Source organism: Tachypleus tridentatus, chromosome 1 (genome assembly GCF_004210375.1).
Source record: "Tachypleus tridentatus isolate NWPU-2018 chromosome 1, ASM421037v1, whole genome shotgun sequence".
In the NCBI taxonomy this organism is placed as follows: Eukaryota; Metazoa; Arthropoda; class Merostomata; order Xiphosura; family Limulidae; genus Tachypleus; species Tachypleus tridentatus.
In genome coordinates this window covers 152379914-152399078 of record NC_134825.1, presented here as the reverse complement: position 1 = coordinate 152399078, position 19165 = coordinate 152379914, and the positions used below count along the sequence as shown (strand labels likewise).

At 34.0% G+C, this 19165-nt stretch overlaps 1 protein-coding gene across 1 annotated transcript in view; it reads right to left on the bottom strand.

Moving 5' to 3' along the window:
• The window catches only part of LOC143227428 (uncharacterized), a 97484-nt gene that overhangs the window by 52762 nt on the left and 25557 nt on the right, over positions 1-19165 (bottom strand). Inside the window, 3 exon segments of the mRNA XM_076458880.1 lie at positions 2508-2641; positions 3904-4099; positions 4754-5028. Coding sequence (XP_076314995.1) covers positions 2508-2641; positions 3904-4099; positions 4754-5028 — 605 coding nt within the window.

The following is a 19165-nucleotide window of genomic DNA, read 5'->3' as shown; positions in this document are numbered from 1 at the left end:
TTATACTTCCTAGTGATCTGTCTAGTAAAAGAACTCAAAGTCTTTTGTAATTACGCACATACTAGAGTTCAATATTACCAGAAGGAGAGCGTTCGCATAACACACATCTTCCTTACTCTATAATAAGTTGTTGTTTTTTTTCTCTTCTACATCACCTCTATCAGACAATGAGGTTGTTATCCTTCCCTGAGATCATGGCGGAACAAGACCGACACTGGCAGATAATACTTACACCATTGTGTGAGAGCTGTTTGTGAATTTACAGACAAACGGCCTGTGGGTTAGGCCTAAGACATTCCAAAAACTCGTACACAGTGTGACAAAGTCTGTGTAAAAAGCCTAAGGGAGTACAAGTACAGTTAAATGCCCTCGCTAGTCTATGGCTGTCGGATTCTAAAATGACGGAATGACGCCACTGTGGCCCAGAAGGAACATTTAATAAGCTGGAGTAATCTTTGGTTGTCAGCAAAGTTATGAGAGCTTTAAAAATTAAAACTGTTTTCATACCACTGCAGCTAAAACAACAACGGAATATTACTGTATTGTCATCTACGTAAAGCAAAATGTAAATACACTGAAACTATATAAATAGAAACCGCACAACTTTGTACCTGTTATCTCTTACTGACATGTAAAATATCTATATCTTGAGGCTTACCTTGCGGATAAGTAAAACGTACTCATGCTTAGACGAACAAACTAATTGCTGATTATCACAGTTATATATGCTTGCTAATTAGATAGATAAAATGCAACTGATTAATATATAAACACAGGACTGTTTTATTCAATAAACAAAAGGGGCAATTTCTCCTTTTGCCCTTAGCGAGTTGCGAGTATAATAATAATAAATAATAACATCTGAAGTGTGTAACAAAATAATAAATCAGATTTTCTAACAAATATCTTTTCTCTTTTTGATTTCCTTAATTTTTTATCACTAATATTTTTTTAAAGCTAGGGGGCCCCACTAGTTTATACTCTAATCAGGAGCCACCAGTGCCTTAACGCGGCACTACATAAACCTGCAAGATAGATTTGTTAATTTGTAATTAGTCATTTATTCGAGCTTTTTTCTTTTAGCAACAAACGAAGTTTTCCTCACAAATTCCAAAATTAAATGAATGATTTTAATTTTTAAAAAATTATCGAATTAAAAATTATTAATATTCAAGCATATAAAAAAAAACAGAAGTTTATTTAGTACGTTTTCCCTTTGATTACCGATTAACCTAGAGATTTCTGATCACAACAACTATGACTGTCGAATCTCAACCGACCTGATGAGACCTGGTACTTTAAGAAAGGCCTCATCGTCACGGGGGCAGGTCTCGTGTAGTGTGTGTGTGTGTGTGTGTGTGTGAACAGTATAAAGTGCTTCTTCACTTAAATTCATAACTTCTTATAATCAACTGAAAACTAAATACAAAGCTGTTCACAAATGAATCGAATAGAGTTTGTCTGGATACAAGAATATTAACCCTAAACAAATATTCATTGCAAATAACTCTGTCTGTACTCCTTATGAAAACAATTTCTACTGATACATTGGAAATTACTCTATATACTTTTTATTTTCATACCTTATAAATTATATCCTTAATTAAACCACTTTTAGCCTTTTATGAGACTAAAGGTTAGAAAGAAGTTTTACAAAAGTAGAAATAAGATAGTTTATTCAAATCAAATCATAGCAGGAATTTAGGTTTAAAAACCTTTCAAGCCTAAAAAAAAAACAGCTTCTGAGGCCTGAAATATAACCTGTAGTGGTCAGAAAGTTTTACTCCTCTTCATTCTGTGGTTTATTTAGACTACAGGGTTATTTTAATATCTAAATATTGGGGTGATTACCCAATTTCATTTCATTTTGTGATACTTCCTGAAAACGGTGGAGGTCGGAAGTCTTGAAATTGCAGAAATATAGGATGTTTTATTTATACTACATAGCTGTATTTGAAGTGCCCCCAGTGACTCAGCGGTATGTCTACGGACTTACAACGTTAAAAACCAGGTTTCGATACCCGTGGTGGGCAGAGCACAGATAACCCATTATGTAGCTTTGTGCCTAAATAAAAAATAACATAACTATTTATAACAAAAGGCAGTTTGAGTTGAGACGTTGTGGGTTCAAACACGCAACTCCTAACCTCTAATTAATTTGACATCTGCGTTTGGATCATGTTTGATAAATAATCTTCCCCATACTTTTGGAACTTATGACCACAGGCCTTTTCCATGATAACTTAATGGTAATGATTACGGATGGTAATGGAAACATTATTTCCGTGTTTTTTAAGTCTCATTGTAAACGATTTGCGTTCGACCTGTACACACACACACTTGTAAATTTTCTAACGGATAATAAATTTCTCAATATAATATCATATTTAGTGAACCCTAAGGGTGTTTCCTGTTTATGATTTTATTTTTTCAAACCCTTCTACCTACTTTTTTAAACCAATATACCTAACTACAATGGAAGAGTACAGAACACAAACAAGTCTTACCCGGAGCACAAGTACAGCGGTAGTTAAGGCTATCTACTGCTGTACAATGACCACCGTTTTCACATGGACTAGGATCACATGGGATGTACTGAGACTCGCAGTTCTGGCCAGTGAACCCCACATCGCACGTGCATCTGTTGAAAAATAAAAAAAAAAACTTACTCCAACACAGACATTTACTAGACAACTCTAACCATTACTTCCTGCCCTGGTCAAATCAGTGGGAAGATTACAGTGCATTTTATTTGGTTTTTCTCTAACCAAAAAACAATTTTGTAGATTTCTGTAAAACCTCACTTCTGTATTGTACACAGAGTTCCTTGTCTAAATCAGAGTATAGAAATCAGATGACGCAAATCCTGATATCCACTCTAAAACTATTTATCAACTGTTCTAAACACGGCTGTGTGGCTTGGCGTCTGATTTTTCAAGTTTTTATATCACATTACCTATTTTAATGGTAAAACCAGTTGATAAACAATTTAACTAAATTCACGCCATGCAATATTGTAATAGACAGGCGGTTTTATTTAGCTGTTGAATTTACTTGTTTTTCGACAATTGACTTAACAGGTAGCTCCAACAATGAATTTATTAATTAAACAAACGTTCATTTAACACGTCAGCTGCCACATCATAAATTAAGTATAATAAAATTATACATTCGGAAAGTACCGAGTAGCAATCACAATGTCCCAAACTTACATGTCACAAGAGAAATTTGGCTTTTAAACATATTTATCTGTGACCCTCTGGTGAGTCTCGTGATTCATAACTAAAAGTCAGTTGTGGCCTTCCTCTGAGGCACATGGCAGCCATCGTGACTGTATAGTGGCACCACGTTTGAAGATTTACGGAAAATTCAATCAGGTTACGTATTAAAATAGCTGAAACAACGAAGTCTTCTCTCGTGTGCAGTAACTACAGAAATAATTATAATTAGTGACCGTGAACTCAGAATCTTACCACAAGGTCCTGTCTACAGATGCTAAAGGACAATGATTTAGCGTTGACGAATTAGTAATGTTATACATCCACAAATGTAATATTACTAATTATTTTTATACCAAATGTACAACCACATAAAACTAATTTTCTAGATGTTTCTATAAAACAAATCACTTCGTTATAAAGTAACAAGCGATCCCTGTATTCGTTTATGGTAACCCTAGGATTGGTGGTAATTGGTGTCGACTAGCTGTCTTCCCTCTAATCTATCGCTTCTAAATCAGGAACGGTCATATTGTGTATTAAGAATCCTATAACGAACAAAGTAACGCATTTACTAAAGATTCTGTACAAAAAAAAAAAAATTATAAAAATGTGTTTACATCTGATGAAGTTTTTCTGTTTTTTTAATAATTCTAGGATTAATACATTTTTCCTTCTTACTTACTTGTATGATCCCACAGTGTTCTTACATCCTCCATGAACACAGGGGTCTTTGAGACACTCATCAATGTCTTGGGTGCACGTTTGTCCAGTAAATCCTTTCGCGCACGTGCAATGGTAGCCATCACGCAAGGATTCACACTGAGCATTGTTCCGGCATGGCTGGGAAGCACAGTGGTCGACTAGTTCACAATGTTTACCTTAAAGACAAAAACATGACGGATTATGCTACAGAAACTTAATTTACACACACACACACAAAGCTGAAGTTGTTCACCTGGAAAGATACGAAACTAATAGGGAAATCAAGTATTTTTATTCTATTTTATAACATTCAAGTAATGTACTATATTTACTCTGAAACTTTTTAATTGCATTTGTTAGATTAATTTTTATTTGCGGGATGATATTTTTTTCGAACTAAGATTTTTTTTTCACTAAAGACAGCTGGTATGGGTATTAAAACTTTAAAACAAAGTACAGAACAACGTTTCGAACTTTCTTAGGTCATCTTCAGGTTAACAAAGAATATGCAACCTAAGACAGTCAAAACGTTGTTCTGTACTTTAATTAAAAGTGCTAATACCTATACCAGCTGTCTTGAGAATACATTTATATTTCAAGTGGGTTTATCATCATCACGCATAATTCTGTATTTTGGATTCAAGTTCTGTTTTTTTAATTTTTATACATAGTTCCTTAGTCATAAAAACATAAAAAAAAATTGTGAACACCATCGACTACTAAAGTTTGAATATTTACTGGTATTTCGACAATACAACCGTGTTTTTGAAAAAGTTTTATTATTATTAACGTAACGTTCAAATGTCATACACAAACCACGTTCAGCTTACCTCTGAATCCAGTGGCACATGTGCAAGTATAATTATTCAACGTAATTAATGTGCACGTCCCTCCGTTCTGGCATGGGTCGCTATCGCAACTGTTAGGAACAGCAATCTCGCACAAAGAAGCAGAATAACCCACAGGACATGTGCACGAAAATATGGGCCCACTAGTGGTACTCATCTCCACGTTACAGGTACCACCATTCTGGCATCGAGGACCGGGTCCGGTGTGACAGGGATTTAAATGTTGACAGTATTCACCAACGTACATAGGTGGGCAACTAAAAGTGTAAATAAAAAAACATTAGTCCTTAATGACTATATTAATATTTCATCTTTCAAACTCGTATACTTACTTTTACAAATGCGCTTTTCTATGTCCATGTAGTTGGCACCCTGTGGCTTAGTACTACCTCGAGAACTGACACGAGTAGTCAGAACTCATGTCACTTGTACTACCATTAGTAAGTTTAAACTTGAAAACCAAACTTCTTTTACCTCACCCACTTAAAGTCAATATTAATACTTTTGATAATTCCAGTGGTTAGCACTTCGTCTGTAATACTTTTATTATAGATAAAACTAAGTTTGTTTGTTTGGGGAGAGGGCAACTTCACGCTAGCCTTCAATGTTGAAATTAATAGTCTAAAGAATGTATCTAAATGACCACGATGGGACGGTCAAACAGTATTTAAAATATAACATTGACCATTACTTCTCTTGTTTCCTATCAGGTTTCTTTGTGTGTATTGTGCCGAGTTAACAATGAATAGTTTATCTGTAATCTGCCCATCGCGAGTGCTGAAACCTAATTTTAAGCATTACAAGTTAAAAGCCACTACGGAGGCTTCCTATGTGGAATGCATTTTATAAAATCAGTTCATGAAAATGTACGTTCCATTTAAATTTTACCCTCTGTTTACGTAAATCTCTACGTAATGAGTCTTTGTATGTTTTTTACATACAATATATCAAATAACTACGTGTTTTTCATCATTAAAAGTATAAATAGTACAGTACTTCACATGCATTTTAGTATATAAAAATTATTTACACTTTATTTAAGGGCAACAAGGGACCTGTTTGTCTGTTTATACTGTCCCATCCATTACAACAAACTTAAAACATTCAAAGTCAGCCCTCACCATTCAAGTATCTGTCACGCATTCTCTTTAAAACCCCTAAATTATTAACTGCATCTATCACACTCACGTGAAGGTACACCCACTCCAAAATCCAATCACTCTAGAATAATGTATGGGAATGCTTATGTAGTTATTCTTATTCAAAATATTACACATTATGTTAAATTACGAACTGCTTTAACTCTTTTCGTTTTATCGGTGCATAGTAACCAGATATTACACCATAAGGAGTTTTTCATATTAACACTCATGGCAAAGAAATGACTACACAAAATACGTGAAAAACCTCATTTCTCATATAAAATACAGTATTCCAACATGAATTCATGAGGTTAAGCAATATTCATGTTACGTTTGTTAACATTTTTGCGTCTTTTATGTTATTATATGGACTGTAACCAACAAAGTTGACACCGAGTGACTCTGAAGGCTGAATAGACTAAAAACCGTGTTTCGATACCCGTGGTGGGAACAGGACTGAAAGATCGTCGTCTAGCTTTGTACTTAACGAACAAAGTCATAGACTCATAAATAGTTTATACAAAAAGTGTTTAAAAATACGGCGTGGTCGGTTGTTATGGGAGTAATTTCTCTCACTCCATGGTACTTCCAAAGACCCACTAGCTGTGTTAGCTTTTAGTTAGATTGCTTTAAATCATTTACGACGGGCTCTTCGACTGTTCGTACTGATCCATAATTATGAGTTCTTAACGTCACAATCTTGACTTGTGCACAACGCAGGTATTTTAGTTCCATGTACAACGTAACTACTTCTTCTGGTTCTTAACTATCATGTTTTATAGTTAACGATCAATTCCATCCGCTTTATGAGTAAATACAGTTTGTTTCTCGCAACAGAATCTAGCAAATTTAGACTTACGATTAGGTATTATTATTAAATTTAAAAAAATATATTTGTATATGCCTGTAACATCCATTAATATAGTTGGCATCTGAAACACCTGCTAGATAGGAAAACAACACACACTTAAACACTTTATGTACTATGATGTGTATTTAGCTAAAACACACCTCTGAGACAAAATATGTATTTAAAATAACCTCTCAAATAATAAGGAAGAAAAAAAGGTTGTACATAGAACACTATTACAACTTAAAACTGAGTATACAAGACGTTTTTCAATAGCAACAAAAATATTTTAAAAACACACTGGTGTACCTTTAAAACCTTCAACAACAAAATGAACTGGAGTATACAAATCATCCCATAATTCCGTTAAAATAGCTGACCCAAAAAACGTTGTCATTCTTCACATTGCTATATCTAATAATTCTTCCTCAAACTGTCATAAGAGGTTCCTCAAGAACAGTTTTGGAAACTATTGTATGTACCTAAAACATAAGCCTACTAATATCATTTACACCAGAGATATCATCTAACACCCATATCTTCTTTTTAAATAGAAATATCCTTTTAGACAATACATCAGAGGGTGTAAAAAAACGCATTATAACCTGAAACATCCGTTATTACGGGTACAATATCGACATACTTAAGAGAACCAACCGAGAACTGAAAACTGTGTAAAAGGTTTAATGGAATATGGGACTAAATAACCGTCGTTTCTGTACGCAACTTTATTATATTATAGTGTTAATAATACGTTTCTTGAAGGCTATGAAATACCACGTTAAATTCTAAAATTTAAACTCAATTACACGTGTACTTTATATATTGCATGTCTCGTGGCCCTTTCGTCTTTATTACCCAAAAAAATTATATGTCGACTTGTCACTTCATGAACGCTACTAATGTTTGTAAATTGATAAATATAACTTAATAAATCAGATATCCTGCTTATTTATCAAATATTCATACCTATTGTGACATATGTACTACAACTTGGAAATTTACACTTCTTTATATTAAGTTACGTTTATTTTCTACATTTACGTTTCATAAATTATCATGTTCATTTCACATAAGCAATTTATAAATCTATGAGATTTAATACAACGATAAGGTAGATTATAAATTAAACACATTTAACAAGTCGACTTTTCAGCCAACGTGAAAATTTAGAAATACTTTTAGCGGTGACATTTATAAACTGTCTCATATACAAACTGCACATGTATTCAGCTTAAACTGCAAAGTTACATTTAGCAACTCTTAAGGGGGTTCCCTCTAATTGGGCCCGGCCTGGCCAGGTGGTTAAGGCACTCGATTCTTAATCCCAGGGTTGCGGTTTCGAATTCTCGTCACACCAAACATGTTCGCCCTTTCAGCCTTGGGGGCGTTATCATGTGATGGTCAATCCCACTATTCATTGGTAAAAGAGTAGCCCAAGAGTTGGCGGTGGATGGTGATGACTAGCTGTCTTCTCTCTAGTCTTACACTGCTAAATTAGGGACGGCTAACGCAGATAGCCCTCGTGTAGCTTTGTGCGAAATTCAAAACAAACAAACACTCCAACTGAAATTTCTCACCAAGCGGCTTTTTCTTTAAAACCTGTGTTTGAACATGTCCAAGTTTTCTGACAACGATAAACACAAACATAAGAGCTCTCCCTCAGGGGTAAACCTGTAACACTAAACCTCAAGGCTCGATCTCCGAAGTGACGACGCACACAACAAAGCTATACAAAAATTTTCGTTATCATAACAGCAATTTTAAAACAGTCGAGAAAATTAATGGTGATAAGAGTTAGCGAAGGCTAATTTGAACGTTTATTTCCCTATACACACCCATCTTTCATCCGTCTATGTTCAAAGGCCTCGAGCATATTCTAAACCGGGGTTCAGGAAAGTCTGCATTCCAAACTCGCCCACGTTAAACGATACATTCGACACGTTTAAAGTCTAAACGGCTCTCGCATAAATTAATACTCATGTTGAAATCACGAAACTTGGACGGTTTTACTAATTCAAGATTATATTCATGATTAATATCTTCTCTTTCCTTCTGTTTCTCCTTCACGTTAGACCATGAAGGTTCGAATTGTTACTCTTGCAGTTATAATAAGCTATGCCTAATTCTTGTATTCAAGGCTGTTTAAACCCGTCCTTTGTTTCATGTTATAATGCATCAGTGGTTTACCAATGACCCTTATTCACCCTCCTCACCACACCAAACGTGCTCGCCCCTTCGGCTGTGTGGGTGTTATAATGTTAGAGCCAATCCCACTATTCTTTGGTAAAAGAGTAGCCCAAAAGTTGGCGGTGAATGGTGATGACACGCTACCTTCCCTGTAGTCTTACACTACTAAATTAGAGACGTTTAACGCAGACATCCCTGGTGTAGCTTTGTGCGAAATTCAAAAACAAACAAGCAAAATATTCACTTTGTGCTCCAATCAAGTAAATAAATTCATTATTCACAAGCTAATACAAGCTTTTGCCAAACGAAAATATTTGAACTTCCACAATTCTCTGTAGCGAATAAAGAGTGGACAGTGTTTCAATATAGTGTAATTTTACAAAGTCACTGTATTTCTATATTCTTTGTGTCTGAATGAACACGAAATTTCACTAAATAACTAGACTTTGGTTACAACGCTGTTTGCTAACATCACATCAACTTTCTGACTACGTTGTGAAAGTTAAAACTAAATTTATTTTAACTGTATAACTAACTGTTCATTATAAAGAGTTTGTTTTTACACAGAGTGCGAAAATGTTCATTTATTGGGCATTAAGCACACAGATATATGTGTTCTGCCCCCACGGGTATCGAAGCCAAGTTTCTAGCAATGTGAATCCACAGACATTGGATTCAAAAACATACAAGCAAAATATTCACTTTGCTTGTGAATACCTGCAGAGTATTAGAACGTTGGGGTTTACATAGCTGTAAACTCAGCTATGCCACTGAGGGTTAAGTTATGATTAACTAAGCTTATTTGTTACTATATGTTTTACATATATATGTAATCCTGACGTTGCCGTACGTGAAGCCCAATCGTTTATAATTTTTTAGTCGGTTTGCCCTCTTATTTATATTTTTCCTGAAGTGAGAAATTAATATTTTTATGGAGTAAAACGAGCATAACAATGATTGTGTTGATGTATATGTGCATACAGCGAGAGAAAAAAGGTGAAATGTATTATATTTAGTAAAATAAGTATTGTTTGTTTGTTTGTTTGTTTTTCTTACAGCAAAGCCACGTAGGGCTATCTGCTCAGCCCACCGAGGGGAATTGAACCCCTGATTTTAGCGTTGTAAATCCGGAGACATACCGCTGTACTAGCGGGGGGAGTAAAATAAGTAGGAAATCTAAAACATTTTGCTTTGTGCATGTAGTCCCTTATACCCTTTAGGTGGTCTTTCATATCACTTGTTTCCGTTTGTTTTTACCTCAAAGCCACAAGTGGACTTTCTACCACGGGAAATCGAATCTCCGACCTCAGCACTGGAAGTATGTAAGCATAACAGTGGCCCACAGTTCTTTTTTTTTTTTTTTTCTACCATTACAAAATAATAAAAGGAGTTACTATTCAATAATCATTCTCTTTGGTTTTGAGCGTGATTTTTACAACAGAATAATTATTTAAAAAATGCAATGAAACATGGTTATATATATTATGCGTGAAAGTTTTCTACATTAATCTAAAGCGATTAGCTTTTTTTTTTCACAATAATACAATGAGTCTTGGAAGTAAAATTACTTCTTCATTTTGCTTTGTATAACTCTGAAGAAAAGAACAAATAAATATTTTACAGTACAAGGATTTTATGACTTTCAGATTTCCCGCTATGACTAACAAAACAATTACTTAATATTGTTCGGAAACAACTAAGTGTCTGATGTAGTAACAGATGAGTTTGGTTTAAAAGATTCTAGAATTATGACAACATGAACAAAACAGGGATTTATGATATATTATGAAATTATATATATAGGTACTTCAAGCTCTTAATTGATTTTAAGAGGTAAAACAGCTGCTAATCATTTCAGATGTTCTGAAAAACACTGGTTTATTTGTTCTTGTCAATAAACATTAGTCACCAAAAAAGGACAAAGTTGCCCAAATATTAAATGCTGCCAAACGTCTTTTGTCGACAACTTAAAAATAAAGGAAAGAAAGAACCTCCAAGAAAACTGGTTTACGTGATTGCTAGAGTTTGCAGACCTTGAACCACTTTCATCTCTTGGCCTCTTTCTCAGAGACTCCAAATAAAAACTAAACCTGTCGTCTGACTGCAAGGCCAAATCCAAATATGAGATGCATTGCAATTTGCTAGCCAATATTCAGTAATTTGGTAAAAATGCTTATTTTATTGGGACACTAAAGGTGGGACCTAAAGGCCACTACGAACTTAATGTCTACCAGAAATCGTGGAAGCAAATAAACAAAGACAACATTACATCATAAAAAGTCTGAAGTTTTGTTTTCTGATAGTGGATAATGGATGTTACAGCAGGACTGATGTTTTCCTGTGATCGGTATCATACACTGAAGTGATTACCAGAAGATGCTTAAAATCATCTAATAAATGAATTATATTATAACATGTATTAACACTGAAGACTAAAATGTCATTAATCGTATTTAAAAAATGAAAGCACGCAGATACTCGATTTAACAACAATGGGCAGTAAAGAAGTATGTCAAGTCACACAAGTGCAACCATGGGAAAATTAATATATGTCGATCTGAACCTGTTCCGATAACCTGTTTTCATCCCAAAGAATCTACATCTCGGTAACTTTATCACCGAGCGCGATAGTGCTTAGTATGTAGAAATGGGCGGTGAAAAAAAATGGGTGCTGCATTCACTCTGTTCATTTACACCTTATTTAAGCACCTAATTACCATTATCGAATGTTCACAGCTTATGACACTCCCAGTATCATTGAAAAGTGTTGCTAAAATGGAGAACTGGCAACTAGCTAATGAGTCAAAGTGTGCATATTTCTTTTATATTTTCTCATGCTAGCCAAAAAATGTTGAATATTTCGCAATGGCTTAAGTGCTGTATCTTAGGAGCACTTGGGAACAGACTATAAATAAATATGGTAGTGCTTAATATACGCTAAAAAATCATAATTCCAGTCTTAAAAGATGTTTTCATTACCCCTTACAGAAATCTGGTGTTCCTTTAAAAACCTTATGAACAGAGTGAAACAAAAATCACCTGCCAATCACAGGTAAACACAGACGGCTGTAACAAGAAAAATACTCAATGTTTTGTACACCATACAATCGGTGTTTTAGGGAGCTAACCCCTATATTATGTATGAAGTGAAGAAATTTAAAAAATCAACATACATAATGTCAAATTTTATTACAAACTCACAGAATACACTAACTTTCTGTCAGAAGAATAAAATCACAAAACAAGTAATAAAAAAAATATTTTGTGAGCGTAGAGTCATGTATAGATGGCACTGCGAATCAAGTACAGAAACAACGTGAGGATAAATACACAAAATCATAAAAAAAAAATCACTATATATGTTGCAAAATCTTCCAATAATAACTTTTATCTACAACTAAATGTTGAATTCCTGTGAGTGGAATAAATTCAGGCTTAAATAAAAGCATTTAAACTTAATACCGTTATACAGTCTGGCAGCTGCAAATAACCGTAAGTTTGTAAAACAGACTCAGTACTTAATGGCTAGTTACGTAGAAATTTTATTTGGTTTTACATATTCACTCTTATCTTGTTTACGTAAGTTTTGGTGTTGCCATGCTACATCATATTTAATTTTGTTAAAAAAAGTGTTTATCTGAACTTTATTCACCAACTAAAAACTTAATGAAATACGATACACCTTTTCTTTTTTTGCCTTATTGATACAGTGATGACTATATTTTGCTGGATTTCTATAAGACTTAATAAAAGCATAAGGGTTAACATCACAACGGTGGAAACGTGAGGGTTTTTATTATTATTATTAATCTAAGGACACAATATTTAGATCCATTAACAAGAATGCATTCTTAACCAATTTAACCTTATATAAACCCCCCAGTAGTATAGCGGTATGTCTGAGGATTCCTTCTGCTAGAAACCGAGTTTCGATACCCGTGGTGGACGAACACACGTGGCCCTTTGTGTAGCGTTGTACTAAATAAACAGCCTTGTATAATCCACTAGTGATAAAATAATAAAATACGGCAAAAACAAACACTTCTAGAAAGAAATAAAGTAACAGAGAAAATAAACGATGCTCATTTAACTACCTTAAAGTAAGACCTTATTAAGGATCTTTATCATTCACAGGGATTACAACCACAATAACCGAAACATTTGTGAAAGTAACGTATCAAGCATAATAAAATATATTACAAATTTGTTACACCCAATAAATAATAAAGAAACTGTATCTAATATGTAACTATGCCAATAGCAACGATCGAACGAGTTTTTACATTATACACCCTCACATTTACCGTTCATTCCCGACTTTACTAACCACACTATTTCAACACCAACAAAACTATTCTTTATTGATCCTTTAATAACCTCATCTGGAAGTTAACGGAAAGCTATGTACGCATGCTCTGGTCTTCGGGACCAGTGTTGTTGATCTGACCGAAAGATCTTTTTTTTTTTTTTTTTGTAGCACACGCGCAACTTACAAAGAAAAAGTACAAAAAATCTGTTTTGTAACTAAATATTAAATGGATATTATATTACACTACTCAGAAACACTTGAGAAATAAAAATATATACAAGTCTGAATAAGAAAATGTTAACATAATGAGCAACGTTTGTAAAGTTCTGGAAGTTTTCTCCTGTTATTTTCCCTTAAATAACAGACAAAGCTGCCTTCTGAGGTGGGGGGTCTCCATGTGCTTGGCAGACAAGACGTGGTTTTTCTTATCAGAAACGATCTTTTGTAACTGATGTTCTCAAAACCAAAGTACAAATGGTCTTCTTTTGTGTCTGATACTTTGATTGATATGTTCGTCAGTGCATGTTATACATCGTCCATCACTTTGTCATAATCGTTCTGTACTTGCACTTTGCCCTCCCTTCAACATTATTAACGTTGTACTTCAGCTTATCACGAACAGACTCGTACTATTAAACCTAACACATTGCTGTTAATTACCCTAACTTAAAACACCTGGTGGTATAACTAGGCCTTGTTTCTTATTGGTAAAATATTATTTCTTTCTTCGTCTCTCTCTCTCTCTCTCAGTTTACACGTTCTCTCAAACATCTCCTGATCCTTCTCTTCTGAGGAACACATCTCCTTCTCAAATATTATGCCGAATACATCTGTTTCTCTCATATCCGATTACAATGTTTTATAATCAAAAATGGGGTTCCGTAATTTCTACAGTCACTAAAGAAGAAAGGCAGTCATCCGTTCCATCCTGTAATTTTCTAACGACTTAAGAATGCTGCAATCCCCCAATACCTAAAGGACGGTCCAACTGTTAACCAATTTCTCATCTCTCTCAATATTAACCAATGTTCCTTACACCGAACTTCAGAACAGTGCACTCGACAAGGTGTTTTAACTTGTACCATACTATTAAACCGACACAATCCTGCTGAAATTTGCTTGTCTCACTGAGCAGTGAGACTGCCCACTCACGAACCCGTTAATACCTAATACAAACTTTAATGACACTACAATGTCCGCTGTATAACTATTCAACAATAAAAATAATTTTCTATTATCAGCAAACAGGAGTCAAGTTCTCGCCATGCTACTTTTTGAGCTGCATTTTCAGAACATGTATTTATTTGCATATAATTTCATTAACGTGGCCAAGCTCAGGATCAATAACATTATAAAAAACCAACTGTAAAACAGCTCTCACAATATGATAAAAAAATTTCAGAAACAACATAGACAGGACTAATTAAAAGAAATTAGTAATGATATTATTTGATCATTTATAAGGCTACTGTTTTAAATGCATTTTAATCTATTTATTTACCAAATTTCTTACTGATCCATGAATTGGATGGTTAGGAAGATCCTTTGTGTGTAAAGTATTAAGCCTACTTTTCTACAACTAGGCTTTACACGGAGAAACGTGCTGCTACAACAAACAACAGTAAAAAGAATTTTCTATCCGAAATCTGAAAAAAACTACTTTTCTACAGTTGGGATTTGCACGAAAAATAAAATAAATAAAGTACTATAACAAATAGCATAGTAAAAACAATATATAAAGTTCGTTACGACGTGTTATATATCAGAACACAAAATAATCAAACCTCAGTGAATGTTGACGAAACTCATCTTTGGTCACACAACTTTGAAGTCGTAGGATGCATCAAAACTTTATCTAATCACAGTGTTACAGTTAGTAGTCTAGAATTTGCTGACAAATCAAAATAAAAAGTTTAAACTTTAACATTTGAACATTCAACAAAAAACACCAATGCATATTTTTGAAAACTTTTACCACAAATTCCCATTAAAACTACGTTTAAATTAACAGTATAAATATATGTTTACTATAACAATGTGATTCTCACATTCTAAAAGCACTTACGGGACAAAGTTTCTGCAGGTAGTGTTTGGTCAGAGTAACTGGCGTTAAAACCTGTGTACTATACGATAATTTATAAATAGCTTCAATATTATAACCAGCTGTGCACAAAAGTTTACGAAGCATAATAATACGTCTCGAAAAATGAATAATTAAGAAAAAAAGGGATAATCCGTACATAAAACTTGTATGGTACAAAATAATGTTTCACAGTCCGTTATTATGGACTAAAATTGAATAAATTAAAAATTCTTACAATACAACAAAAGTTAACTGACGATAATTATGTTAAAAATTGGAAAATGTTGAAAATATTTATATTTAATCACCCATATTTTTCCATGTGTACTTTTCCGTGCATCTATTATCAGTACTACTAAATAAGTTTATGTACTGAACTGATATTATTAATTCTACAATTTGATTCATTTCGACGAATTACTAAGAGTTACACAATTTTGTTTCAGTTGATATAGCAAAGTCTCGCTTATTAATGATTTTTATATTAACCTGCTTTGCCCTAACTACAGATGAGTTTCATCCAATTATATTTTCAACGATAGGCCTAAAGGTACCTTCGATATGATACACATTCTCAAAGAAGAGACTACCAAGTTAATTTCCTGTCTTTGTCTCTGTAATATTTATCATTATACACAGTATAAGTAAATACTTCATTCCATAAAATGTACTCTTTTAACATTTCAAAAGAAGCGTGTACACCAAAAGGCCTAACTCACAAGATCTATTTAACTAATTATATCCTATACTACTCTCTTAACAAGTCTATATATAGTGAAATAGTTTTCAATGTTTGGGATGATTAAACCTAAACAACCCTGGTAAAGTCATTTCTGCAAATAGTGGCATAGACTTTAGATTTTTTTACGCTTGATGCTGTGAAATATAACTACAATTCTTATTAAAGTTGCTGTAAAGAACAAGTATACTGTAAAGAAAATTACAGCCAATTAAACGTTCCTGCTTTAAATAAAAGGCAGAAATGTAAAGGCAGAAATGTACGATAAAGTGGTTAATTTCAAGCTAAAACCGTTTTATAGTATTTTCACTGACTAGTAAAAAAGAAAAAATGTCCAATTAAGTTCATGATAGTAAAGAAAATATTAATATAGTTATGCCACCATCTCTGTTTTCAAGCCAACCCACACTTGTCCTTGGACTTTGAACTGAGCGTATGTGCCTCGTCGGCATACAAAACACAAGGTCGTGACACACGCTCACGAGTTCTCTGACAAATTTACGTCAGCAACAAAACTTTAACAAAATCTTAAAAGCCACACATCAAGCGGGCGAACATTATGATTACTGAAAATGCACTTTGGTATTAGTGTGTAGAACGTAAAAGGTCATGACACGCGCTCACGATCTATCTGTCTCTTTCACCAATGATTTTACATGGCATAGCATAAAGTTTACAGGCGCATATGTTATTTAACACACCATAAAACAGAGTTAGAATATTTAACAGAATTGGACCTCTTAAGGGTTCTTGGCAAATATTAAATCAAATCATATATTTCAAGTGTTTCCTGTGTCCGTTTGATAGTGGTTACAACTTGCGTGATTCAGAACTGTAACAAGTGTTCGAAACAATGAAAAAATTTCTAGTAAAATAATAAATGACATCAGTTGAAGTCGTTGTTAAAGTCTGTCAGAAACAGTAACACACGAAAACAACCAAACTGTTAATAAAATTACATCTGACTTCAAAACATACTTTAAAGCAGATTACCACATCTCAACTTAAGTTCCTACATGCAACCCCATTCGCGTGAACCTCTCTCTATAGGTACTCTTGATGGTGGAGACAATCTCCAGAAAAACTTAGATAATAATCCAGGTCATAAAAAACTGCATGCGCTAGATTTCACATAACCACCCTGTTTCTACTACTATATACTTCATCTGTCCGCTCACATTTTAAATGGTGGTGTCCATAGACACCTACTAACTGTACCGCATCAATTATAAAGAAAACCTAAACCTCAAAGTCTAAATTGAATAACCTGCCTAAAGTTCCAAGAATTAAGACAACGTTATTTTCTGTATTAAGTATATATTAATAATTTAAAACACTAATAAACTTTGTTTAATAACAAACATACTACGGATGACTAACTTTATGATATGAAACTATGGTTTCATACTCGAAAGAAGTGTTGGCTATATTTTCTAGTGTTTCGTATAGAAACTTGTTCACCACTCGAAGACGTCTGATCCTTTGCTGGATTTTGGTTTTTATCTACGTAAGAAATCCTAATAGAATCATCATCAAAAAAACAATTTTATAGACTAACCTATGCTGGATAAACTTTCGAAAAACTTGATCAAACGGTCTTTCAAGTCTATAAAACGCCGATCTTGTAGATGACCAAAAAATGGCTTTAAGTGCATACAGAACAGAGACAGCTTCTGATTATTCGGTGTTCTAAAGATAGGACGGGAGAAATACCAATATATAAAATAATGCAATTACGTTACACGGTCATTACGAGAAACAAGCCTCTCAATTACTTCGGTACAGCAGTGCGTTTTATGGTTTATTTTTTACACATTTTATTAAAAGTAGTCACCACGAGGGTCACATAATAATTAATTAAGTCTTTACAGTTCCGTATTCATTTAGTCTGAATGAATACTCTTCATACTGCAGCAGTTGTGGGTCTTCATTACATAGCTTGTTGAAAAAAAGACTGCCATTCAGTTGATGCTGGCAACAACTAAAAATAACAGCATATCATTCATTCTGATACATAAATACAACTATACATGTCCTAAAGGTATGGTGGTGTTTCTTAACGTTATAAAGTGAAATCATGAAGCTAGTGAGGTTAATTGTACTTTTTTATAAGAACAATGTTGAAGGTTATTACATTTTGTCTTATAATATTCACTGTAAGAGATCCCTGCGAAGGAAGACGAGTCACTTAAGCTTAGATCAGACATCTTAATAACCCCCCACACACAAATCGTATGTTGTACGTGGATGTAGGCAAGCTTCTAAAATCATATTTATGCCAATACAAGCAACAAAAGAGTACTGGAGCTGCGTTCGTAGACTTGATAAGAATGTCATGGTGTAAGATTACCCTGGTCCTAGTTTCGTCATCAGTCTTTGTAATTAAAATTGCATGGATTGAGCTTTCGTCTTTTTGAGCTTTTCGTCAACTTCAAATGCTTGTTGATTATCTTGTTATCGGTAACAAACGATAGGATCAGGTAGAGGTGTTACGAGTCAGAGGTATTCTTTTGTAATCATAGCCTTCATTTTACAGATTGGCTAATGGTATAGCTTCGAAACCCCTTGCTAAATGGTCATCTCTAGGTTTTTACTTCTCTCATAAAGAATAATGGACAATTCATTCTTTGAAATGTTGCGTCCGTTGGTTCTACATCATTAGAATAGGTATATTCATATTCCTCCAATAATAAACTACTTTGGAGACATAAACCAAAGAAATGGATGCTAAATATGTCGACTGTGGTGTCAAACATATCACTATAAATGGCAAATAGAACTGATTCATACCCAGTAGATTTAACCATCTGCACTATTTCTGGCTTATTTCTGAAATATAAATCAACGTTCAAAGGATCTGTTTTTAAGCTTTTCATTTTAAGTAAGATTGGAAGTACTTAAAAAAAAAAATCGAACCGACACGTGACAATCATGACACATGCCAACAGTATACGAACTAACAAGTGAAAGCAAAGGAGGGTGTAAGAACTTGTCAACCACATATTTATACTTACTCCAGTACTGAGGCCTTTCACCTAATGCCAGTTCTAATTAGGCAGGGTAATAACATGGTGTGGTGGT